This window comes from Lolium perenne, chromosome 3 (genome assembly GCF_019359855.2).
Source record: "Lolium perenne isolate Kyuss_39 chromosome 3, Kyuss_2.0, whole genome shotgun sequence".
In the NCBI taxonomy this organism is placed as follows: Eukaryota; Viridiplantae; Streptophyta; class Magnoliopsida; order Poales; family Poaceae; genus Lolium; species Lolium perenne.
The window spans coordinates 288,436,537-288,463,980 of NC_067246.2; the positions used below are offsets into that span (position 1 = coordinate 288,436,537).

Consider the following 27,444-nt stretch of genomic DNA (forward strand, 5'->3'; position numbering starts at 1 on the left):
ATTAAGAACAAGTTGATCATGCCTAATCCATGATCATGCTCTTGAGTTATGTGAGGGTAAGTTAAACCCTAATAGGATAAGCAGATATCATTAGCCACATGAAATTATAAGGAGATCAATAATAAGCAAACCTAGGCTTAGATCCCAACCTTAACTTGTGAACCCCTTGATGCTCATGATATAATTCTACCACATTTACATTCCACCTATTCTTCACTTAAGAACCACATGAAAACCTCTAAAGTCAAACTCCATACTTTATATGGTGAGAAACCATCAATCCATTTGACCAAAGTTAACTATAAAAAGAATTATTACCAATGTAGTTACTTTAATAATAAATTGTGGATAATAACAGAAGTTAGTTGCTAGAAGATGGAACCAATTCTCAATATCTTAGTAACTAGAGGAGCTCATAAAATGTTAAGTAAGCCATTACCTTATCATGGTTAGGGGAGATTCAACCCTGGCATGCAATATGGTGTTATTTCATCTCTATAATCTAGTACTATACCCTAAACCTAGTTCATGCATCACCTTGGTGATCACCATATAAAACAGGGCTATAATTGAGATTCCAAACCATATGCCAGTAGGTAAATAGCATCAGAACCCTAGTATTGCACATTAATCAAATCTTATGCTTCAATTCTTGAACATAAGAAAAACCTTATGCTACATTTCATAATTAAAACCATGTGTGTACAAATCAACCAATTATCCCTTGTAACCAAGATCAACCATGATTGAAATAAGACCTACATAAATACTTTCAAAGATAATGGAAAGTATTAAACTTAACAAGGGGTTTACCATAGATACTATAAAACCATAATACATTGGTGCTCATATAAAAAAACATGTGCAAGTGATCAATTACCTAAATTGAAACCAAGTCTTAGTACAACCTTTAAAATACTTTGAGTTGAAAGTATCAACTATAATAATCCAAAATATTTGATTCACCAGGAAAAAGAAAATTAAAAAGAGAATATAAACTCATGTCTATTTGTTATTTTGAAAAAGCCAACAAGCATGAAATGTAATCAAATATAAAATACTTGCTTCAAATAAGAATGTGGTGTAATGCATCACTCCATCTTTTAATTGAATTGACATAACAAGAAACCTGCAAATTTAAATTTGAATTCAAATCAGATTCAAATAGAAAATAGAAAACAGATAATAAATAAACGAAAAAGGAAAAAGCCTTACTGGACCTCACCAGAGCGCAGCAGCCCAACAACTGGCCCAGCATGAAGACCACCAACGCGGCCCAAGCACAACCCACCAGCAGCCCACCTACTAGCCCACTGTACCGGTTCAAAAAAATATAAACGAAGGAGGGGGCTTCGTCCTCATCTCCTTCTCCACGCATGGACGACAGCGGAGGCGTGCTCCTTTTCTCCCTCTCGCTGGCGGCCTGCCCTTGCTCGATGGTGTGGCGTGGCGTGCTCCGCCATGTAGTATAAAGACCCTTGGACGAACCCTAGTCTTCCTTTCTTCTTCCTCTGCTCCATTTACTTGCCCTGCCGAAACCCCCGGCCGAACCACTCCACCTCACCGCCGGCGAAGGACGCCTCCCCGAGCCAAACCGAGCCCACCACCATGACCGCCGTCCTCGACAAGCTACGCCCACGGGAGGAATCGAGTGGGGGTGCCCGAAATCGACGCCGATGACATCGTCTTCTCCGGCGTCGGCATCAACCAATTCCGGCGAACCAGGTCGTCTCCGGCCATGCCGTCAAGTCCTACATGTTCCTGGTGAGCTTGCGCTTCGCTTGAGCCTATTATTGCATCCTATCGCCGCCGTAGCAGTTCTTGCAATCCGGCCGGAGTTGCTCCGCCGCGGCGTGTTCTCCTGGCCGAAGCTCCGGTGGCCATTCGGGAAAACCAACATCACCACGGTACTCAGCGTGTCACGGGGGTCCGATAGAGCCTAGCCGCGTGTCCCGGGCGCCGAGAACGGCGGCGCGCCGTCGCGAACAGACTCGCCGGCGTTTAACCGCCGGTGGAAAGACGTGTCTCGTGGGACCCCTGGTCAATTTGACCTGGTCAGCGTTCCATCTGGCAGCTGACGTGGTCTAAGGCCCACCAGTCAGCCTCTGGGGGTAGATTAGCCCGGTAACTTTAGCTTTTAGTTTTTAAATTTAAATCCGGAAAAGATCTCAGAACTTTGAATTAAATTGTAAAATCCATTTTAACTCAGAAAAATATAAATGAGATATCAAAATTCTTAGAAAAGTAAACTCTATCCAATAAAAATATAATATGAAATATTTATTTTTAATAAAAATTGAATTATTTTTAAATCATTATTTAAGCCTTTAATTTTAATTCTTAATTCAATTAAAATTCAATAATTAGGAAAACTTCAGAAAATAAATAAAAAACCAGTAACTAAATAAGGAAAACATTAAAATTAATTTTCCTTTACTATTAATTTATTAAATCCTTGTTAGGAGGATTTAAAACCCTAAATAATAATTACCTTAATTATTAATTATTTAAAAATAATGAAATGCCAAATTCCATATTATTTTTATTTCCAAGTTATTAATAACTTCAAATATAAAATGAAGTTATTAACCATAGAACCAAATGATAAATAACAAACCCTAAATTCCACATGGAATGATATTACAACCCTATCATTTCATGTGATTCCTAAAACCCTAATCCATTCAGGAACCCTAGAACCACTACCACATGTGAACCTTAATTCGCTTCTAAACCTAAACCCTAGGTTAAGACATGTGATCAAGAGACATTGTATTCATATCTAGGTCTATAATTAGCCACTAAGTGCACATCCAGGTCCACATAAAATATAGGAGCCTATCACTAAGATTTTAGCATTCCATGTGTTCATCCCCTCAAACCTAGATGATCAAATAGGAACACCTAAGTCTAAACCCTAAATTCCTATGATCAGCAGTATCAACCTTACTCATACCTATATAGCATCACACCATTGTGATGAACTCCATTAGCAACCATGCTAATATTGACATCATATCCCATACACACTAAACCCTACTAGTGTGAGATACTTATGAATCATCCTATTTAGGAACCAACCATTCTCTACTTAGAGATCCAATGGCTAATACAAGATAACCACAACCTTAATTGTAATACTTCTTATTATTTAAGAAGTATGTTCTTCAAAAGTTATTCTTTTGAAGAAAATAAGGAATCATCATCAATCCTGCCTAATAGGACCCATAGCCAACAACCAATTATCACCAGCAAGATATACCAACCTTGATAGCCACTATTTATAATAAATTGCTCAAGATGCCTAGGCTTAGCTCAACCTTACAAGCCCTAGGTGTTGATGAATCCAACTAGGTTGTGATCCATCTACTACTTACACCAGAAACCAATTAAAACCATAGAAAACCATAGAACTCCACAACCCTAATTATCATACTTGTTCTTTATCAAAGAACATGTTCTTCAAAAGTTATTCTTTTGAAGTATATGATAATTAATCATTAACCATGCCATATAGGGCTAAAACCAACCAATATTCATTAAATGTTAGGATTATACCAAAAGTTATAGTTGTGTGCTATTATTATTATTGTGATGATATATTGCAGCACCTGTTTATGATACTATGTAACCACACCTGAATAAGAACCTTGTTTGTGAATCATTCTAAAAGTGCAATGCACCCTGAACCAATCAATACAACTCACTGAGCATAAATCATCGGGGTTAGATCACGCTTAGAATGATTGCATCTCATTCTTATGCATTATTGCATCCTTGCCAATCTTTTAAACATCGTCCTTACTGGACGATGATGCTATTTCAGAATTTGGAGTTATTGCGTATCGAAGACCTTGTCTGTATAATCTTGCAGTCAAGAAAGGCAAGTTCATCGCTTGCTCATGTCATTTGAGTATCTTTATCAAATTACTTGCAAAGTACTATGATTATCACTATTGCATAAAAACCAAAACCACTACTTTCATAACTATGAATATGACTATGTGGTGGGCAATGGAACCATGGATTGTGTTGATATGGTGGAGGTTCCATTGCAAGGGTTTATATCCATCTAGGATTAAGCAACAAATGTCGCCAGTGATTCTTGTGCCGCAATACCCGTGTTAACCATAAGATCCGGAGTGGGACGGAGTAGTCAAAAGTGTTTCCACCTCTCGTTCATCAACGGATGCGCTTTACCGTAGACACTTGTATCTGTCGGCGGCAAGCGGTAGGCTGGGGAAGCCTTAAGTCCCCACGGCACAGTCCGTAGACACTTGTCGTTCGAAGAACAAGCGGTAGGCTGGGGAAGCCTTAAGTCCCCACGGTATTGCGGTCTATGATGGGTTGCAGCCACCGGCGTAGGAGTGTATGGTAGAGCCCAAAGACCGTTGTCGTGGTCGGGGTCCACCCTGAAATTACGGGAATAATGGGACCGACGTGGACCCAGGGTCGGCGCATGCAATAAAGGGTGGGTGTTCGAGGTAGCGGAGGAACATGATTGGCTAGACCTTATACCGGGCCTCACACCAAAGGAAGTGTGGACGGGGAGTACGCCCGGTTGGCACCAAGGTTAAGATCTCTTATGGGTAAAGCAACACACCTCTGCAGAGTGTAAAGAACCGTGACCTGTCACTCCCTGTTCCGGGATATGGAACTGCGAACGCGGCCGGAAAGGAGCTCCATGAAGTTCTAGTAAACCGGTGAAGGCTGACGGACATAGTTCTTCTGAAGAAAAGCAACCTTTTGAAGAAATAGTTATGAAAACTTGCATTGGTATTAGACTTTCTGGTCTAATATCGTAGCTAGTGCATTAAACACCTCTTTCCTATAATGAACTTGTTGAGTACGCTCGTACTCATCCCACTCTTAAATCCCCTGCTTAGATATGGAGGCATCGAAGGAGGATCTACAGTGCAACTCGAAGACCGAGGAGTCAACAACTACTTCAAGAGACAGGACCCTGTCAGAGGAGTCAGTACACATCCAACAAGGAGAAAACCTAGTTTAGCCATAGAAGGAAACTAGCTTCCTATACCTAGCTCTTACTTAGCTAGAATCTATTCATAAGCCTCTATAGCTAGTCAAATACTCTACAAATAGAGTTCGTGATAGGATTAGACTACGAGTCGTTCTTCTGGAGTTTATTTGCAGATTTACCTCATTGTAAAGTAGGAGGCTGTGATGATCTTATGTAACAGAGTCAATGTTGTAATTCTATAGACATACCTTGGACCCGCATATGTTTCTGTTGTACCACTCTGAGCGATATAATACTAGTGGAACGGTGTTTCATTGGTGTTATATCAGACTTGCATACTACACCATGCAGTGGTATGCCGGGTCACCACGATTGGTATCGAGCAAATGCTTTGACCCTAGGATTAAAACCCTTCAAAGGAGACCTATAGGATGGGTAGTGTCCATAGGAAGTTGTCTTAGTCAAACCAAATAATTTTATGACTTGAGATGGGTATTCACTTGAGAATAATCCTGACACACTTGAGTCAACATTTCTTACCTAACTTACCAAGATAAAGTAAAGTTAGTCAGCTAATCCCAAACATGTAGTACCTCATGAAGTCCTTAAAATAATAGATGAGTAGACCCCAGTTGGTATACAATACATGGTAGTCCAAAGAGAGGATACAACCATAAGGAAGATATCCTATTGGAAGATGTGTACCAACACATGTTATGATTAAGTAAGAACTATTCAGACCTGTAATAGAAGTAATATCAAGTGCTAAAGATAAGTATAGTAGGAAGATAGCCTACTAGAAGGTGTAAACTGATACAAATAATGGGTAAGCAAATTATTCAAACTTGTGAAACAATTGATAGTAACTGATAACTATGAGTTATATGAGGTAATATAGACCATGATGAGTCAATCATGAGAGGTAAGGAAGGGAAATAGGAATAAAATATGTCTAATTACATGGTAGAATTGTTAATCATAGATGATTCACTTGAGAATCATTATGTGATAAACATCTAAAGTATTTAGGAAAAGAACAATAAGATGCCAGACAATAGTGCAAGAACTGTGTTCCAAAAAAATATGGGAAGTGTGCCAAGCACATCATGACCATATGCTTATAATAGAAACACTTGGAAGTATAGGAGTTATATCTTAATAGATATGTATTCAGAGTAATCATATTAGAACTAGGGGTATCATACCAAATAGTCCTCAATCGCACTTATATATGGAATAATACTAAGTTAAGTAGTACTTCCAAAGAAAATTAGGTTAACCTTAACCATCCCAAACCACTTTGTTTCAAGTTTATCTCATTGCAAATGTGCAATTAAGGTAAAAGTTGAGACAAATAGTAGAATCCCATCTATTCGTGCTAAGTATCACGATATAAACCTATCTTACGTGGTGTTTTATACTACACATCTCAGTCTGATGCTTAGAGATGTCTTACTCAACAATCATATTCAGGCTTATGATGATGTGTATTATAAGCACAAAGCTGAATCTTCTTGGATTTTATTGAATTTTCTCTGTTTGACTAGATCCATACATGAAGTTTGACTTTGGTATGCAAATGCATGATGCAATATCAAGTCCTTACTTGATGCTATAGATCTAGAGGGTAATAGTATTCGTGTGAGGAAGTGACGAAATTCAGAAGATTAGAAGACAAGATGAAGGTTCATCGAGAAAGGAAGCAAAGTTGTGGGAAGTAACCACAATACTACGAAGATAGTACAAATCAAAACTCATGCCTTGCCTCAATAGAGGAGTACTTTAGTACATAAGAAGCATGAAGATAAGAAACATGATGATTATGGTGAAGCTGAAGCAGATCCATAGGCATTATGGAAGAGGGAATGCATGGGAAATCACTTAGGATACTATATTCATAGTGTCAGCTAGTGGTTTTCTTGCACCAATGAACCCTCGAAAACGGAAGATGACTTATGAAACCATAGAAAATATAAGGAGACCATAGTTGGTATCAGAAGACCACAGTTGTGGTATAGGATCAATACTGCGAGATAAAGTAGAAGATGTCTCGTCCAGTTGATCATAACCTATAATAGAATCCATTTTTTTTTGATATCAAATAGCCACAGTTGGTATAATAACCACAGCTGGTATTAGTTGGTATCACAAATAGTTCATGATTTAATTAGTTGTAACAAAAGTTGGTGAACAAATAAAAATCTTGTCAGCCAAATACCTAGATCTATAAACATTTAGTCAAAGGATTCACATTGGATGTCCACAATTGAGTGGATACACCACAAGGATTCTTCACAAGACCTTGGAAGAATACAAACCATAAGCTATACTTAGACCAATATTCCAACCATCAACCCAAGGGTTGGAAGAAAAGGAGTTGAAGACCATAAGAAAACTCTAAGGGGTGGAGTAAAGATTGAGTTAGATGTACAATAACTCAATATTTTGAGCAAGATAGAATAAGAAGGTCTGAACTGAGAGGAAGTTCAATCTTATTTTCATAAGATTGTTGAACACTACTTTCAGAAGGATGTCAGACCAGAAGCTGAGGTTTATACCTCGAGGAAGTAAGAATTGGACTATAACTTGAGAAAGTGAGAAATATTTACTCAGAAGTATGATAGCCCAAGTAAATTAAGGCTAAGGAAGTTGGATAAAGGAAATATCGGAGACCAAATACAGCTTGAGAAGGCCAAAGACCGAAGGATATTGATTATACCAAACCTAAAGACTAATAGAATGGTTCCTTTCATGGAACCTAAATAACCCAAAATAGTTATAGGTATCAATTATAAACCCTGATTGGATGGACTAAATGAGTCTAATCCATTCCTAGGGAAATAAACCATCACAACCATTTCCATGGTAAGTGCCTTACCAAGTACCATTACTGCACTTTTGGTAGGAAGGGAAAACAAAGACCTATTTTATCAAATAGGAGATTGTTATCCAATTAGTCCTCAATTAAGACTGTCAGGGACTAAGAAGTCCTAATCATTGAATATTCAATGAGAAAGGAAACAAGCTTATAGAGTTGGAAGAAATCCATGAATCAAAGTTAGAACCATGGTTCGGAGACAAACCCTAATGGATTCCAGGAAGAATCTGGACAAGGGATATATTCAATTATATCTAGTGAGATCAATACGGAGTTCGAGAAAAGATATAGTCTGCATAAGTCAGAACCACACTTCGGAAGCGTGAGAGAGATCAAACTTCGAGGACGAAGTTTAGTTTAAGGGGTAGAGACTGTAATATCCCAGGTAATGGGGTTACAAAAATAGAGGAAACAGTTGTGTGCATTGCATTCATGCATAGAAAATCTGGGGAATTTTCGCGCTTTAAAGTAAGACAGTCACAGTAACTGAAGTTTCACTTGATCTTGGTGGAACTGAAGTAGCTCATCAAGCCAAGCGCTATAAACCTCAATGTGACTTTGGTAAAACCTTGTTTTGGGTAGAGATGATTTGATCTAAGGGGTTAGATCAAATGGAACTAATAATCAACACAACAATACTTTACTCAAAGATCAATTGCTTGATCCTATAAAAGATCATAATATGGAATTTCCTGCCATAACATATGAATCTACAATTAATTGGAAATCAAGTAACAATAATTGGGAAACCATTCTTCACTTATCTTTTCCATGTTTGAATCTAATCCTTGATCCTACCATGAAACTCATGGTATTCATACTACTTTAATCTTGAAAACAAGACAAGGAGATCCAACTAAGGAATATAATTCTTCTTTAGTTCAAATTATTATACATCAAAATCAGAGAGGTGAGAGCTCTATATTATTTATTAGAGAAGCAATAACAAACCTTGAGCTAAACCTTGGATATACATCCAAGTATTCAAATCATCATCTTCAAGAGGAACCCTAGAGTATCATTCAAGTCCTTCCCAAATGAGTGAGACCATTCATACCACTCTTAGCTCTACCTATTTAAGACTCAAGGACAATCATTGAATTAAAGTATTAGGTTGAAAACCATTTCCCTTGGAGTGGTGAGATAATCTAATATCACATGGAATAATACCATAACCCTGAATTGATAAGGTGAGGAAGAGACTAACCCAATTAAGCTAGACAAATGAAACCTTAGCATAGATACCTAAGGAGATATTAGGAGTACACCATAAACCCTAGAATAACCATTCTTAAATGAGAAAGCTCAACCTATGGTGTTATACTCAAGATAATTGAGACAACCATAACCATGCCCATTCAAGAAACTATAAAAGAAAGTATATATTTAATTGATCAAGACAACACTTGATCTTGGGTGTGAGAAACCCATTCAAGGAGAGATACCTTAGGAAGTCCAACCTTGATCATTATAAATTGTGTAATGATCATAAACCCTAAAGAACTTGAGGTTAAGATATTAAGAACAAGTTGATCATGCCTAATCCATGATCATGCTCTTGAGTTATGTGAGGGTAAGTTAAACCCTAATAGGATAAGCAGATATCATTAGCCACATGAAATTATAAGGAGATCAATAATAAGCAAACCTAGGCTTAGATCCCAACCTTAACTTGTGAACCCCTTGATGCTCACAGATATAATTCTACCACATTTACATTCCACCTATTCTTCACTTAAGAACCACATGAAAACCTCTAAAGTCAAACTCCATACTTTATATGGTGAGAAACCATCAATCCATTTGACCAAAGTTAACTATAAAAAGAATTATTACCAATGTAGTTACTTTAATAATAAATTGTGGATAATAACAGAAGTTAGTTGCTAGAAGATGGAACCAATTCTCAATATCTTAGTAACTAGAGGAGCTCATAAAATGTTAAGTAAGCCATTACCTTATCATGGTTAGGGGAGATTCAACCCTGGCATGCAATATGGTGTTATTTCATCTCTATAATCTAGTACTATACCCTAAACCTAGTTCATGCATCACCTTGGTGATCACCATATAAAACAGGGCTATAATTGAGATTCCAAACCATATGCCAGTAGGTAAATAGCATCAGAACCCTAGTATTGCACATTAATCAAATCTTATGCTTCAATTCTTGAACATAAGAAAAACCTTATGCTACATTTCATAATTAAAACCATGTGTGTACAAATCAACCAATTATCCCTTGTAACCAAGATCAACCATGATTGAAATAAGACCTACATAAATACTTTCAAAGATAATGGAAAGTATTAAACTTAACAAGGGGTTTACCATAGATACTATAAAACCATAATACATTGGTGCTCATATAAAAAAACATGTGCAAGTGATCAATTACCTAAATTGAAACCAAGTCTTAGTACAACCTTTAAAATACTTTGAGTTGAAAGTATCAACTATAATAATCCAAAATATTTGATTCACCAGGAAAAAGAAAATTAAAAAGAGAATATAAACTCATGTCTATTTGTTATTTTGAAAAAGCCAACAAGCATGAAATGTAATCAAATATAAAATACTTGCTTCAAATAAGAATGTGGTGTAATGCATCACTCCATCTTTTAATTGAATTGACATAACAAGAAACCTGCAAATTTAAATTTGAATTCAAATCAGATTCAAATAGAAAATAGAAAACAGATAATAAATAAACAGAAAAGGAAAAAAGCCTTACCTGGACCTCACCAGAGCGCAGCAGCCCAACAACTGGCCCAGCATGAAGACCACCAACGCGGCCCAAGCACAACCCACCAGCAGCCCACCTACTAGCCCACTGTACCGGTTCAAAAAAATATAAACGAAGGAGGGGGCTTCGTCCTCATCTCCTTCTCCACGCATGGACGACAGCGAGGAGGCGTGCTCCTTTTCTCCCTCTCGCTGGCGGCCTGCCCTTGCTCGATGGTGTGGCGTGGCGTGCTCCGCCATGTAGTATAAAGACCCTTGGACGAACCCTAGTCTTCCTTTCTTCTTCCTCTGCTCCATTTACTTGCCCTGCCGAAACCCTGGCCGAACCACTCCACCTCACCGCCGGCGAAGGACGCCTCCCCGAGCCAAACCGAGCCCACCACCATGACCGCCGTCCTCGACAAGCTACGCCCACGGGAGGAATCGAGTGGGGGTGCCCGAAATCGACGCCGATGACATCGTCTTCTCCGGCGTCGGCATCAACCAATTCCGGCGAACCAGGTCGTCTCCGGCCATGCCGTCAAGTCCTACATGTTCCTGGTGAGCTTGCGCTTCGCTTGAGCCTATTATTGCATCCTATCGCCGCCTGTAGCCAGTTCTTGCAATCTGGCCGGAGTTGCTCCGCCGCGGGCGTGTTCTCCGGCGAAGCTCCGGTGGCCATTCGGGAAAACCAACATCACCACGGTACTCAGCGTGTCACGGGGGTCCGATAGAGCCTAGCCGCGTGTCCTGGGGCGCCAGAAATCGGCGGCGCCGTCGCGAACAGACTCGCCGGCGTTTAACCGCCGGTGGAAAGACGTGTCTCGTGGGACCCCTGGTCAATTTGACCTGGTCAGCGTTCCATCTGGCAGCTGACGTGGTCTAAGGCCCACCAGTCAGCCTCTGGGGGTAGATTAGCCCGGGTAACTTTAGCTTTTAGTTTTTAAATTTAAATCCAGAAAAGATCTGTAACTTTGAATTAAATTGTAAAATCCATTTTAACTCAGAAAAATATAAATGAGATATCAAAATTCTTAGAAAAGTAAACTCTATCCAATAAAAATATAATATGAAATATTTATTTTTAATAAAAATTGAATTATTTTTAAATCATTATTTAAGCCTTTAATTTTAATTCTTAATTCAATTAAAATTCAATAATTAGGAAAACTTCAGAAAATAAATAAAAAACCAGTAACTAAATAAGGAAAACATTAAAATTAATTTTCCTTTACTATTAATTTATTAAATCCTTGTTAGGAGGATTTAAAACCCTAAATAATAATTACCTTAATTATTAATTATTTAAAAATAATAAAATGCCAAATTCCATATTATTTTTATTTCCAAGTTATTAATAACTTCAAATATAAAATGAAGTTATTAACCATAGAACCAAATGATAAATAACAAACCCTAAATTCCACATGGAATGATATTACAACCCTATCATTTCATGTGATTCCTAAAACCCTAATCCATTCAGGAACCCTAGAACCACTACCTCATGTGAACCTTAATTCGCTTCTAAACCTAAACCCTAGGTTAAGACATGTGATCAAGAGACATTGTATTCATATCTAGGTCTATAATTAGCCACTAAGTGCACATCCAGGTCCACATAAAATATAGGAGCCTATCACTAAGATTTTAGCATTCCATGTGTTCATCCCCTCAAACCTAGATGATCAAATAGGAACACCTAAGTCTAAACCCTAAATTCCTATGATCAGCAGTATCAACCTTACTCATACCTATATAGCATCACACCATTGTGATGAACTCCATTAGCAACCATGCTAATATTGACATCATATCCCATACACACTAAACCCTACTAGTGTGAGATACTTATGAATCATCCTATTTAGGAACCAACCATTCTCTACTTAGAGATCCAATGGCTAATACAAGATAACCACAACCTTAATTGTAATACTTCTTATTATTTAAGAAGTATGTTCTTCAAAAGTTATTCTTTTGAAGAAAATAAGGAATCATCATCAATCCTGCCTAATAGGACCCATAGCCAACAACCAGTTATCACCAGCAAGATATACCAACCTTGATAGCCACTATTTATAATAAATTGCTCAAGATGCCTAGGCTTAGCTCAACCTTACAAGCCCTAGGTGTTGATGAATCCAACTAGGTTGTGATCCATCTACTACTTACACCAGAAACCAATTAAAACCATAGAAAACCATAGAACTCCACAACCCTAATTATCATACTTGTTCTTTATCAAAGAACATGTTCTTCAAAAGTTATTCTTTTGAAGTATATGATAATTAATCATTAACCATGCCATATAGGGCTAAAACCAACCAATATTCATTAAATGTTAGGATTATACCAAAAGTTATAGTTGTGTGCTATTATTATTATTGTGATGATATATTGCAGCACCTGTTTATGATACTATGTAACCACACCTGAATAAGAACCTTGTTTGTGAATCATTCTAAAAGTGCAACGCACCCTGAACCAATCAATACAACTCACTGAGCATAAATCATCGGGGTTAGATCACGCTTAGAACGATTGCATCTCATTCTTATGCATTATTGCATCCTTGCCAATCTTTTAAACATCGTCCTTACCGGACGATGATGCTATTTCAGAATTTGGAGTTATTGCGTATCGAAGACCTTGTCTGTATAATCTTGCAGTCAAGAAAGGCAAGTTCATCGCTTGCTCATGTCATTTGAGTATCTTTATCAAATTACTTGCAAAGTACTATGATTATCACTATTGCATAAAAACCAAAACCACTACTTTCATAACTATGAATATGACTATGTGGTGGGCAATGGAACCATGGATTGTGTTGATATGGTGGAGGTTCCATTGCAAGGGTTTATATCCATCTAGGATTAAGCAACAAATGTCGCCAGTGATTCTTGTGCCGCAATACCCGTGTTAACCATAAGATCCGGAGTGGGACGGAGTAGTCAAAAGTGTTTCCACCTCTCGTTCATCAACGGATGCGCTTTACTGTAGACACTTGTATCTGTCGGCGGCAAGCGGTAGCCTGGGGAAGCCTTAAGTCCCCACGGCACAGTCCGTAGACACTTGTCGTTCGAAGAACAAGCGGTAGGCTGGGGAAGCCTTAAGTCCCCACGGTATTGCGGTTTATGATGGGTTGCAGCCACCGGCGTAGGAGTGTATGGTAGAGCCCAGCACTGTTGTCGTGGTCGGGGTCCACCCTGAAATTACGGGAATAATGGGACCGACGTGGACCCAGGGTCGGCGCATGCAATAAAGGGTGGGTGTTCGAGGTAGCGGAGGAACATGATTGGCTAGACCTTATACCGGGCCTCACACCAAAGGAAGTGTGGACGGGGAGTACGCCCGGTTGGCACCAAGGTTAAGATCTCTTATGGGTAAAGCAACACACCTCTGCAGAGTGTAAAGAACCGTGACCTGTCACTCCCTGTTCCGGGATATGGAACTGCGAACGCGGCCGGAAAGGAGCTCCATGAAGTTCTAGTAAACCGGTGAAGGCTGACGGACATAGTTCTTCTGAATAAAAGCAACCTTTTGAAGAAATGGTTATGAAAACTTGCATTGGTATTAGACTTTCTGGTCTAATATCGTAGCTAGTGCATTAAACACCTCTTTCCTATAATGAACTTGTTGAGTACGCTCGTACTCATCCCACTCTTAAATCCCCTGCTTAGATATGGAGTCATCGAAGGAGGATCTACAGTGCAACTCGAAGACCGAGGAGTCAACAACTACTTCAAGAGACAGGACCCTGTCAGAGGAGTCAGTACACATCCAACAAGGAGAAAACCTAGTTTAGCCATAGAAGGAAACTAGCTTCCTATACCTAGCTCCTACTTAGCTAGAATCTATTCATAAGCCTCTATAGCTAGTCAAATACTCTACAAATAGAGTTCGTGATAGGATTAGACTACGAGTCGTTCTTCTGGAGTTTATTTGCAGATTTACCTCATTGTAAAGTAGGAGGCTGTGATGATCTTATGTAACAGAGTCAATGTTGTAATTCTATAGACATACCTTGGACCCGCATATGTTTCTGTTGTACCACTCTGAGCGATATAATACTAGTGGAACGGTGTTTCATTGGTGTTATATCAGACTTGCATACTACACCATGCAGTGGTATGCCGGGTCACCACAGTTGGTATCAGAGCAAATGCTTTGACCCTAGGATTAAAACCCTTCAAAGGAGACCTATAGGATGGGTAGTGTCCATAGGAAGTTGTCTTAGTCAAACCAAATAATTTTATGACTTGAGATGGGTATTCACTTGAGAATAATCCTGACACACTTGAGTCAACATTTCTTACCTAACTTACCAAGATAAAGTAAAGTTAGTCAGCTAATCCCAAACATGTAGTACCTCATGAAGTCCTTAAAATAATAGATGAGTAGACCCCAGTTGGTATACAATACATGGTAGTCCAAAGAGAGGATACAACCATAAGGAAGATATCCTATTGGAAGATGTGTACCAACACATGTTATGATTAAGTAAGAACTATTCAGACCTGTAATAGAAGTAATATCAAGTGCTAAAGATAAGTATAGTAGGAAGATAGCCTACTAGAAGGTGTAAACTGATACAAATAATGGGTAAGCAAATTATTCAAACTTGTGAAACAATTGATAGTAACTGATAACTATGAGTTATATGAGGTAATATAGACCATGATGAGTCAATCATGAGAGGTAAGGAAGGGAAATAGGAATAAAATATGTCTAATTACATGGTAGAATTGTTAATCATAGATGATTCACTTGAGAATCATTATGTGATAAACATCTAAAGTATTTAGGAAAAGAACAATAAGATGCCAGACAATAGTGCAAGAACTGTGTTCCAAAAAAATATGGGAAGTGTGCCAAGCACATCATGACCATATGCTTATAATAGAAACACTTGGAAGTATAGGAGTTATATCTTAATAGATATGTATTCAGAGTAATCATATTAGAACTAGGGGTATCATACCAAATAGTCCTCAATCGCACTTATATATGGAATAATACTAAGTTAAGTAGTACTTCCAAAGAAAATTAGGTTAACCTTAACCATCCCAAACCACTTTGTTTCAAGTTTATCTCATTGCAAATGTGCAATTAAGGTAAAAGTTGAGACAAATAGTAGAATCCCATCTATTCGTGCTAAGTATCACGATATAAACCTATCTTACGTGGTGTTTTATACTACACATCTCAGTCTGATGCTTAGAGATGTCTTACTCAACAATCATATTCAGGCTTATGATGATGTGTATTATAAGCACAAAGCTGAATCTTCTTGGATTTTATTGAATTTTCTCTGTTTGACTAGATCCATACATGAAGTTTGACTTTGGTATGCAAATGCATGATGCAATATCAAGTCCTTACTTGATGCTATAGATCTAGAGGGTAATAGTATTCGTGTGAGGAAGTGACGAAATTCTGAAGATTCCGAAGACAAGATGAAGGTTCATCAGAGAAAGGAAGCAAAGTTGTGGGAAGTAACCACAATACTCTGAAGATAGTACAAATCAAAACTCATGCCTTGCCTCAATAGAGGAGTACTTTAGTACATAAGAAGCATGAAGATAAGAAACATGATGATTATGGTGAAGCTGAAGCAGATCCATAGGCATTATGGAAGAGGGAATGCATGGGAAATCACTTAGGATACTATATTCATAGTGTCAGCTAGTGGTTTTCTTGCACCAATGAACCCTCGAAAACGGAAGATGACTTATGAAACCATAGAAAATATAAGGAGACCATAGTTGGTATCAGAAGACCACAGTTGTGGTATAGGATCAATACTGCGAGATAAAGTAGAAGATGTCTCGTCCAGTTGATCATAACCTATAATAGAATCCATTTTTTTTTTGATATCAAATAGCCACAGTTGGTATAATAACCACAGCTGGTATTAGTTGGTATCACAAATAGTTCACGATTTAATTAGTTGTAACAAAAGTTGGTGAACAAATAAAAATCTTGTCAGCCAAATACCTAGATCTATAAACATTTAGTCAAAGGATTCACATTGGATGTCCACAATTGAGTGGATACACCACAAGGATTCTTCACAAGACCTTGGAAGAATACAAACCATAAGCTATACTTAGACCAATATTCCAACCATCAACCCAAGGGTTGGAAGAAAAGGAGTTGAAGACCATAAGAAAACTCTAAGGGGTGGAGTAAAGATTGAGTTAGATGTACAATAACTCAATATTTTGAGCAAGATAGAATAAGAAGGTCTGAACTGAGAGGAAGTTCAATCTTATTTTCATAAGATTGTTGAACACTACTTTCAGAAGGATGTCAGACCAGAAGCTGAGGTTTATACCTCGAGGAAGTAAGAATTGGACTATAACTTGAGAAAGTGAGAAATATTTACTCAGAAGTATGATAGCCCAAGTAAATTAAGGCTAAGGAAGTTGGATAAAGGAAATATCGGAGACCAAATACAGCTTGAGAAGGCCAAAGACCGAAGGATATTGATTATACCAAACCTAAAGACTAATAGAATGGTTCCTTTCATGGAACCTAAATAACCCAAAATAGTTATAGGTATCAATTATAAACCCTGATTGGATGGACTAAATGAGTCTAATCCATTCCTAGGGAAATAAACCATCACAACCATTTCCATGGTAAGTGCCTTACCAAGTACCATTACTGCACTTTTGGTAGGAAGGGAAAACAAAGACCTATTTTATCAAATAGGAGATTGTTATCCAATTAGTCCTCAATTAAGACTGTCAGGACCAGAAGAAGTCCTAATCATTGAATATTCAATGAGAAAGGAAACAAGCTTATAGAGTTGGAAGAAATCCATGAATCAAAGTTAGAACCATGGTTCGGAGACAAACCCTAATGGATTCCAGGAAGAATCTGGACAAGGGATATATTCAATTATATCTAGTGAGATCAATACGGAGTTCGAGAAAAGATATAGTCTGCATAAGTCAGAACCACACTTCGGAAGCGTGAGAGAGATCAAACTTCGAGGACGAAGTTTAGTTTAAGGGGTAGAGACTGTAATATCCCAGGTAATGGGGTTACAAAAATAGAGGAAACAGTTGTGTGCATTGCATTCATGCATAGAAAATCTGGGGAATTTTCGCGCTTTAAAGTAAGACAGTCACAGTAACTGAAGTTTCACTTGATCTTGGTGGAACTGAAGTAGCTCATCAAGCCAAGCGCTATAAACCTCAATGTGACTTTGGTAAAACCTTGTTTTGGGTAGAGATGATTTGATCTAAGGGGTTAGATCAAATGGAACTAATAATCAACACAACAATACTTTACTCAAAGATCAATTGCTTGATCCTATAAAAGATCATAATATGGAATTTCCTGCCATAACATATGAATCTACAATTAATTGGAAATCAAGTAACAATAATTGGGAAACCATTCTTCACTTATCTTTTCCATGTTTGAATCTAATCCTTGATCCTACCATGAAACTCATGGTATTCATACTACTTTAATCTTGAAAACAAGACAAGGAGATCCAACTAAGGAATATAATTCTTCTTTAGTTCAAATTATTATACATCAAAATCAGAGAGGTGAGAGCTCTATATTATTTATTAGAGAAGCAATAACAAACCTTGAGCTAAACCTTGGATATACATCCAAGTATTCAAATCATCATCTTCAAGAGGAACCCTAGAGTATCATTCAAGTCCTTCCCAAATGAGTGAGACCATTCATACCACTCTTAGCTCTACCTATTTAAGACTCAAGGACAATCATTGAATTAAAGTATTAGGTTGAAAACCATTTCCCTTGGAGTGGTGAGATAATCTAATATCACATGGAATAATACCATAACCCTGAATTGATAAGGTGAGGAAGAGACTAACCCAATTAAGCTAGACAAATGAAACCTTAGCATAGATACCTAAGGAGATATTAGGAGTACACCATAAACCCTAGAATAACCATTCTTAAATGAGAAAGCTCAACCTATGGTGTTATACTCAAGATAATTGAGACAACCATAACCATGCCCATTCAAGAAACTATAAAAGAAAGTATATATTTAATTGATCAAGACAACACTTGATCTTGGGTGTGAGAAACCCATTCAAGGAGAGATACCTTAGGAAGTCCAACCTTGATCATTATAAATTGTGTAATGATCATAAACCCTAAAGAACTTGAGGTTAAGATATTAAGAACAAGTTGATCATGCCTAATCCATGATCATGCTCTTGAGTTATGTGAGGGTAAGTTAAACCCTAATAGGATAAGCAGATATCATTAGCCACATGAAATTATAAGGAGATCAATAATAAGCAAACCTAGGCTTAGATCCCAACCTTAACTTGTGAACCCCTTGATGCTCACAGATATAATTCTACCACATTTACATTCCACCTATTCTTCACTTAAGAACCACATGAAAACCTCTAAAGTCAAACTCCATACTTTATATGGTGAGAAACCATCAATCCATTTGACCAAAGTTAACTATAAAAAGAATTATTACCAATGTAGTTACTTTAATAATAAATTGTGGATAATAACAGAAGTTAGTTGCTAGAAGATGGAACCAATTCTCAATATCTTAGTAACTAGAGGAGCTCATAAAATGTTAAGTAAGCCATTACCTTATCATGGTTAGGGGAGATTCAACCCTGGCATGCAATATGGTGTTATTTCATCTCTATAATCTAGTACTATACCCTAAACCTAGTTCATGCATCACCTTGGTGATCACCATATAAAACAGGGCTATAATTGAGATTCCAAACCATATGCCAGTAGGTAAATAGCATCAGAACCCTAGTATTGCACATTAATCAAATCTTATGCTTCAATTCTTGAACATAAGAAAAACCTTATGCTACATTTCATAATTAAAACCATGTGTGTACAAATCAACCAATTATCCCTTGTAACCAAGATCAACCATGATTGAAATAAGACCTACATAAATACTTTCAAAGATAATGGAAAGTATTAAACTTAACAAGGGGTTTACCATAGATACTATAAAACCATAATACATTGGTGCTCATATAAAAAAACATGTGCAAGTGATCAATTACCTAAATTGAAACCAAGTCTTAGTACAACCTTTAAAATACTTTGAGTTGAAAGTATCAACTATAATAATCCAAAATATTTGATTCACCAGGAAAAAGAAAATTAAAAAGAGAATATAAACTCATGTCTATTTGTTATTTTGAAAAAGCCAACAAGCATGAAATGTAATCAAATATAAAATACTTGCTTCAAAAAAGAATGTGGTGTAATGCATCACTCCATCTTTTAATTGAATTGACATAACAAGAAACCTGCAAATTTAAATTTGAATTCAAATCAGATTCAAATAGAAAATAGAAAACAGATAATAAATAAACAGAAAAGGAAAAAAGCCTTACCTGGACCTCACCAGAGCGCAGCAGCCCAACAACTGGCCCAGCATGAAGACCACCAACGCGGCCCAAGCACAACCCACCAGCAGCCCACCTACTAGCCCACTGTACCGGTTCAAAAAAATATAAACGAAGGAGGGGGCTTCGTCCTCATCTCCTTCTCCACGCATGGACGACAGCGAGGAGGCGTGCTCCTTTTCTCCCTCTCGCTGGCGGCCTGCCCTTGCTCGATGGTGTGGCGTGGCGTGCTCCGCCATGTAGTATAAAGACCCTTGGACGAACCCTAGTCTTCCTTTCTTCTTCCTCTGCTCCATTTACTTGCCCTGCCGAAACCCTGGCCGAACCACTCCACCTCACCGCCGGCGAAGGACGCCTCCCCGAGCCAAACCGAGCCCACCACCATGACCGCCGTCCTCGACAAGCTACGCCCACGGGAGGAATCGAGTGGGGGTGCCCGAAATCGACGCCGATGACATCGTCTTCTCCGGCGTCGGCATCAACCAATTCCGGCGAACCAGGTCGTCTCCGGCCATGCCGTCAAGTCCTACATGTTCCTGGTGAGCTTGCGCTTCGCTTGAGCCTATTATTGCATCCTATCGCCGCCTGTAGCCAGTTCTTGCAATCTGGCCGGAGTTGCTCCGCCGCGGGCGTGTTCTCCGGCGAAGCTCCGGTGGCCATTCGGGAAAACCAACATCACCACGGTACTCAGCGTGTCACGGGGGTCCGATAGAGCCTAGCCGCGTGTCCTGGGGCGCCAGAAATCGGCGGCGCCGTCGCGAACAGACTCGCCGGCGTTTAACCGCCGGTGGAAAGACGTGTCTCGTGGGACCCCTGGTCAATTTGACCTGGTCAGCGTTCCATCTGGCAGGTGACGTGGTCTAAGGCCCACCGATCAGCCTCCGGGGTAGATTAGCCCGGGTAACTTTAGCTTTTAGTTTTTAAATTTAAATCCAGAAAAGATCTGTAACTTTGAATTAAATTGTAAAATCCATTTTAACTCAGAAAAATATAAATGAGATATCAAAATTCTTAGAAAAGTAAACTCTATCCAATAAAAATATAATATGAAATATTTATTTTTAATAAAAATTGAATTATTTTTAAATCATTATTTAAGCCTTTAATTTTAATTCTTAATTCAATTAAAATTCAATAATTAGGAAAACTTCAGAAAATAAATAAAAAACCAGTAACTAAATAAGGAAAACATTAAAATTAATTTTCCTTTACTATTAATTTATTAAATCCTTGTTAGGAGGATTTAAAACCCTAAATAATAATTACCTTAATTATTAATTATTTAAAAATAATAAAATGCCAAATTCCATATTATTTTTATTTCCAAGTTATTAATAACTTCAAATATAAAATGAAGTTATTAACCATAGAACCAAATGATAAATAACAAACCCTAAATTCCACATGGAATGATATTACAACCCTATCATTTCATGTGATTCCTAAAACCCTAATCCATTCAGGAACCCTAGAACCACTACCTCATGTGAACCTTAATTCGCTTCTAAACCTAAACCCTAGGTTAAGACATGTGATCAAGAGACATTGTATTCATATCTAGGTCTATAATTAGCCACTAAGTGCACATCCAGGTCCACATAAAATATAGGAGCCTATCACTAAGATTTTAGCATTCCATGTGTTCATCCCCTCAAACCTAGATGATCAAATAGGAACACCTAAGTCTAAACCCTAAATTCCTATGATCAGCAGTATCAACCTTACTCATACCTATATAGCATCACACCATTGTGATGAACTCCATTAGCAACCATGCTAATATTGACATCATATCCCATACACACTAAACCCTACTAGTGTGAGATACTTATGAATCATCCTATTTAGGAACCAACCATTCTCTACTTAGAGATCCAATGGCTAATACAAGATAACCACAACCTTAATTGTAATACTTCTTATTATTTAAGAAGTATGTTCTTCAAAAGTTATTCTTTTGAAGAAAATAAGGAATCATCATCAATCCTGCCTAATAGGACCCATAGCCAACAACCAGTTATCACCAGCAAGATATACCAACCTTGATAGCCACTATTTATAATAAATTGCTCAAGATGCCTAGGCTTAGCTCAACCTTACAAGCCCTAGGTGTTGATGAATCCAACTAGGTTGTGATCCATCTACTACTTACACCAGAAACCAATTAAAACCATAGAAAACCATAGAACTCCACAACCCTAATTATCATACTTGTTCTTTATCAAAGAACATGTTCTTCAAAAGTTATTCTTTTGAAGTATATGATAATTAATCATTAACCATGCCATATAGGGCTAAAACCAACCAATATTCATTAAATGTTAGGATTATACCAAAAGTTATAGTTGTGTGCTATTATTATTATTGTGATGATATATTGCAGCACCTGTTTATGATACTATGTAACCACACCTGAATAAGAACCTTGTTTGTGAATCATTCTAAAAGTGCAACGCACCCTGAACCAATCAATACAACTCACTGAGCATAAATCATCGGGGTTAGATCACGCTTAGAACGATTGCATCTCATTCTTATGCATTATTGCATCCTTGCCAATCTTTTAAACATCGTCCTTACCGGACGATGATGCTATTTCAGAATTTGGAGTTATTGCGTATCGAAGACCTTGTCTGTATAATCTTGCAGTCAAGAAAGGCAAGTTCATCGCTTGCTCATGTCATTTGAGTATCTTTATCAAATTACTTGCAAAGTACTATGATTATCACTATTGCATAAAAACCAAAACCACTACTTTCATAACTATGAATATGACTATGTGGTGGGCAATGGAACCATGGATTGTGTTGATATGGTGGAGGTTCCATTGCAAGGGTTTATATCCATCTAGGATTAAGCAACAAATGTCGCCAGTGATTCTTGTGCCGCAATACCCGTGTTAACCATAAGATCCAGAGTGGGACGGAGTAGTCAAAAGTGTTTCCACCTCTCGTTCATCAACGGATGCGCTTTACTGTAGACACTTGTATCTGTCGGCGGCAAGCGGTAGGCTGGGGAAGCCTTAAGTCCCCACGGCACAGTCCGTAGACACTTGTCGTTCGAAGAACAAGCGGTAGGCTGGGGAAGCCTTAAGTCCCCACGGTATTGCGGTCTATGATGGGTTGCAGCCACCGGCGTAGGAGTGTATGGTAGAGCCCAACACTGTTGTCGCGGTCGGGGTCCACCCTGAAATTACGGGAATAATGGGACCGACGTGGACCCAGGGTCGGCGCATGCAATAAAGGGTGGGTGTTCGAGGTAGCGGAGGAACATGATTGGCTAGACCTTATACCGGGCCTCACACCAAAGGAAGTGTGGACGGGGAGTACGCCCGGTTGGCACCAAGGTTAAGATCTCTTATGGGTAAAGCAACACACCTCTGCAGAGTGTAAAGAACCGTGACCTGTCACTCCCTGTTCCGGGATATGGAACTGCGAACGCGGCCGGAAAGGAGCTCCATGAAGTTCTAGTAAACCGGTGAAGGCTGACGGACATAGTTCTTCTGAATAAAAGCAACCTTTTGAAGAAATGGTTATGAAAACTTGCATTGGTATTAGACTTTCTGGTCTAATATCGTAGCTAGTGCATTAAACACCTCTTTCCTATAATGAACTTGTTGAGTACGCTCGTACTCATCCCACTCTTAAATCCCCTGCTTAGATATGGAGGCATCGAAGGAGGATCTACAGTGCAACTCGAAGACCGAGGAGTCAACAACTACTTCAAGAGACAGGACCCTGTCAGAGGAGTCAGTACACATCCAACAAGGAGAAAACCTAGTTTAGCCATAGAAGGAAACTAGCTTCCTATACCTAGCTCCTACTTAGCTAGAATCTATTCATAAGCCTCTATAGCTAGTCAAATACTCTACAAATAGAGTTCGTGATAGGATTAGACTACGAGTCGTTCTTCTGGAGTTTATTTGCAGATTTACCTCATTGTAAAGTAGGAGGCTGTGATGATCTTATGTAACAGAGTCAATGTTGTAATTCTATAGACATACCTTGGACCCGCATATGTTTCTGTTGTACCACTCTGAGCGATATAATACTAGTGGAACGGTGTTTCATTGGTGTTATATCAGACTTGCATACTACACCATGCAGTGGTATGCCGGGTCACCACAACATTGTTGACCCGTACATGGCTTTCGACCATGGTAAAGATGCGTGCGATGCGCTCAAGGCCAAATTTGGGGTCTCGGACGCTGACACTGAATTGTATGTCATGGAGCAATACTATGACTACAAAATGACTGATGAGCGCTCCGTGGTTGAGCAGGCTCATGAGATTCAGTCCCTTGCCAAAGAACTCGAGCAGTTTAAGTGTACCTTACTAGACAAATTTGTGGCCGCTGGCATTATTTCCAAGCTTTCTCCTTCGTGGATGAATTTTGCTACTTCTCTGAAACATAAGAGACAAGAGTTTTCCGTTTCGGATCTCATTGGCTCGCTTCATATGGAAGAGAAGGCGAGAGCAAAGGACACACGCGCTCGTAGTTTTGAGGGAGGTTCTAGTGCCAATGTGGTACAGAAGAAGAACTTCCAATCTCACAAGTCTAAGAATAAGAACAATAGAAAAGGCAAGTTTGACGAGAAGAACAAAGCCTCCAACTCAACCAACTTCAAGAGGAAGACTCCTTATAAGAAGAAAGGGAACTACCATGTTTGTGGCGCTCCTGGACATTGGGCTCCTGATTGCCCAGAACGCCATGATCGGTGTGGGAACAGCGGCAAGTCCGCAAATGTTGTTATTGGCATTGATACTGAGATGAAGGACATTGGGTACGGTATTTATCCTACTGTCCTTTCAGTATGTAATTCTCCTGATTGGTGGATAGACACCGGAGCCAATACACATGTATGTTCTGATGTTTCTATGTTTTCTTCTTATCAGGTCGCAAGGGCTTCATCCGTGCTGATGGGAAACGGCTCACGTGCTTCTCTTCGTGGTGTTGGTATGGTGGATCTGAAGTTCACTTCGGGAAAGACCATCCAGCTGAAGAATGTGCAGCACGTTCCCTCCATTAATAAGAATCTCGTTAGCAGCTCGCTTTTATGTCGAGATGGTTTTAAGTTGGTTTTTGAGTCCAATAAAGTTGTAATTTCCAAGTGTGGACAATTTGTTGGAAAGGGTTATGTGTGCGGAGGCTTGTTCCACTTATCTTTGTCAGACTTATGTACTCAAATTATTAATCATGTTTGCAATGATAGTGAGTCCGATATTTGGCATTCACTACTTTGTCATATTAATTTTGGGTGCATGACGCGGCTAGCGAATATGAATATAATTCCGAAATTTGCTATTGTCAAGAAATCCAAGTGCAAAGTATGTGTGCAAGTTAAGCAACCACGTAAGTCTCACAAGACTGCGGAGGCAAGAGACTTGGTACCGCTGGAGCTTATACATTCGAATCTTTGTGAAATGAATGGTGAATTGACAAAAGGAGGGAAAAGATACTTCATGACTTTAATTGATGACTCTACTCGATATTGTTATGTGTACCTCCTGAAATCTAAAGATGACGCTCTTAATCACTTCAAAATCTTCAAAGGTGAAGCAGAAAACCAACTTGATCGAAAGATCAAGCGGCTAAGGTCTGATCATGGTGGAGAGTATTTTGCAACGAGTTTGATTCCTTTTGTGCGGAACATGGTATTATCCATGAGAGGACGCCTCCCTACTCACCTCAGTCAAATGGGGTGGCCGAAAGAAAGAACCGTACTCTAACTGATTTGGTTAACGCCATGTTAGATACATCGGGTCTATCCAAAGCATGGTGTGGGGAGGCGATATTGACTGCATGTCATATCCTAAACCGTGTCCCCACAAAGAACAAAACCATTACCCCTTTTGAGGAATGGGAAAGGAAAAGGTTGAAACTCTCTTACCTACGAACTTGGGACTGTATGGCGAAAGTAAATGTGTCGATACCCAAGAAGCGCAATGACATGGGCATACCCTTCGGGTACCCATTATTAGTATACCTGGCTCGGCCCAATATGGAGAAGACCAAATATGGAGAAGGCCCAACAAGGCAACCCGAAGAAGTAGTCGACTAGGACTCTTGTAAAACCCTAGGCTGGTTGCATATATAAAGCTAGCCAGGGCACCCGAAATAAAGGGGGACAAGAGATAGATAGCAAATAGACAACATAGCTCCGCCTACGGCGGCACCCTGTAAACACATCTATGATCATATACTGGATTGCTAGCAGCACGTAGGGATCCTCCACCGAGGGGACCCGAAGCTGGGTACGTCGTGTGCCTAATCTCGTCCCCGGAATCTCCATCGTCGCTCTTCCCGAAAACCCTAGTCTACAATACGTAGGCATTGCCGAGGTATTCCCTCGTCAATTGGCGCCGTCTGTGGGGACTGCGACGATTGGATTTTGTCATCCGGGCGGGATCCATCGAATCTGTCATTAGCATCATCGGCAAGATTGTAGCCGGGAAAAAGAAGTCTGGTCATTCGTCATCAATTTGTCCAGATCGCATCTGAGAGGAAGATCGACATCTGAGAGGAAGATCGACAATATTGTCATTCACCGATTTCATCTGCAATGGGCGGTTTTGAGTTTCTCATCATCTCAGGCATCTCAGGCAGCCAATCTAGAATGCAACACCTTCGAGTTAGCATCAGAGTACAGGATCCTGCGGGTTTGGCAAGGACTCGTTTGTTCCGTCGGCTTACTCATTCAATTAGTCAAATTGTCGGCTGCATAACCGGTTACAAGGAATACAAAAAAGGAAGGAGAAAGAAGAAAAGGGAAAAAACAATTCCCGAGGAAAACAAACAGGCTTCACCACTACTATGTTGCTCGATTCTTGGTTTGCTCCACGTGACCGTGTCTCCAGTCAGAGGTTTGACATGTTACCGTGAAAGCCACGAATTGCACTCCAGATCAACTGACGTCATGGAGCACCATCACAAGCGAAGGACTAAGAAAAGGCGGGTCATCATTATTACCTCACGTCAAGATCAAGTTACAAATAAAAGGAGAGGAAGCATGTCCAAACCATGGGGAGAATCAGCTTGGGCTGCTTGGCCATAAAATTCGCCGACGAAAGAAGATTCGGAAAAGTATAGGAAGCAAAGCCAAATTTTTATGGATTAAAAAAAAAAAAACAGATTCAACAGCGCCACGCATCCGCTACGTTGAAGGACCCGCGTATCTGCGGCTCATCCGATACATGGACCAGATCGGAACAAACTTCGGCTTCTTCGCCGCGCATAGTCGCCACACTCGGGGGCTCGCTTGTCGCATCGCGGACTCGATATATTCGGGAGATCACCCGTCACGGAACCATGACTTCATCGACTACTACTACATGGATCCGATCGCAATAAAACTTTGACTTCCGCTGCTGCGTCGACCCCGTTCGCCATGGCGCTCACTACGCTTGGGGGCCTATCCATCGAGGATCTACCACATCTACTATGTCCAACGCTT

The 27,444-nt window shown here is 39.3% G+C and overlaps 1 protein-coding gene across 1 annotated transcript; it reads left to right on the forward strand.

The window, feature by feature from the left end:
- Nucleotides 1-24,133: 24,133 nt before the first annotated feature.
- On the forward strand, nucleotides 24,134-24,911 carry LOC139838208 (uncharacterized). The gene is made up of 2 exons (XM_071827586.1): nucleotides 24,134-24,774; nucleotides 24,887-24,911. Exons 1-2 carry the CDS (start codon nucleotides 24,134-24,136, stop codon nucleotides 24,909-24,911), a joined length of 666 nt encoding a protein of 221 aa, XP_071683687.1.
- The last annotated feature ends 2,533 nt before the right edge of the window (nucleotides 24,912-27,444 follow it).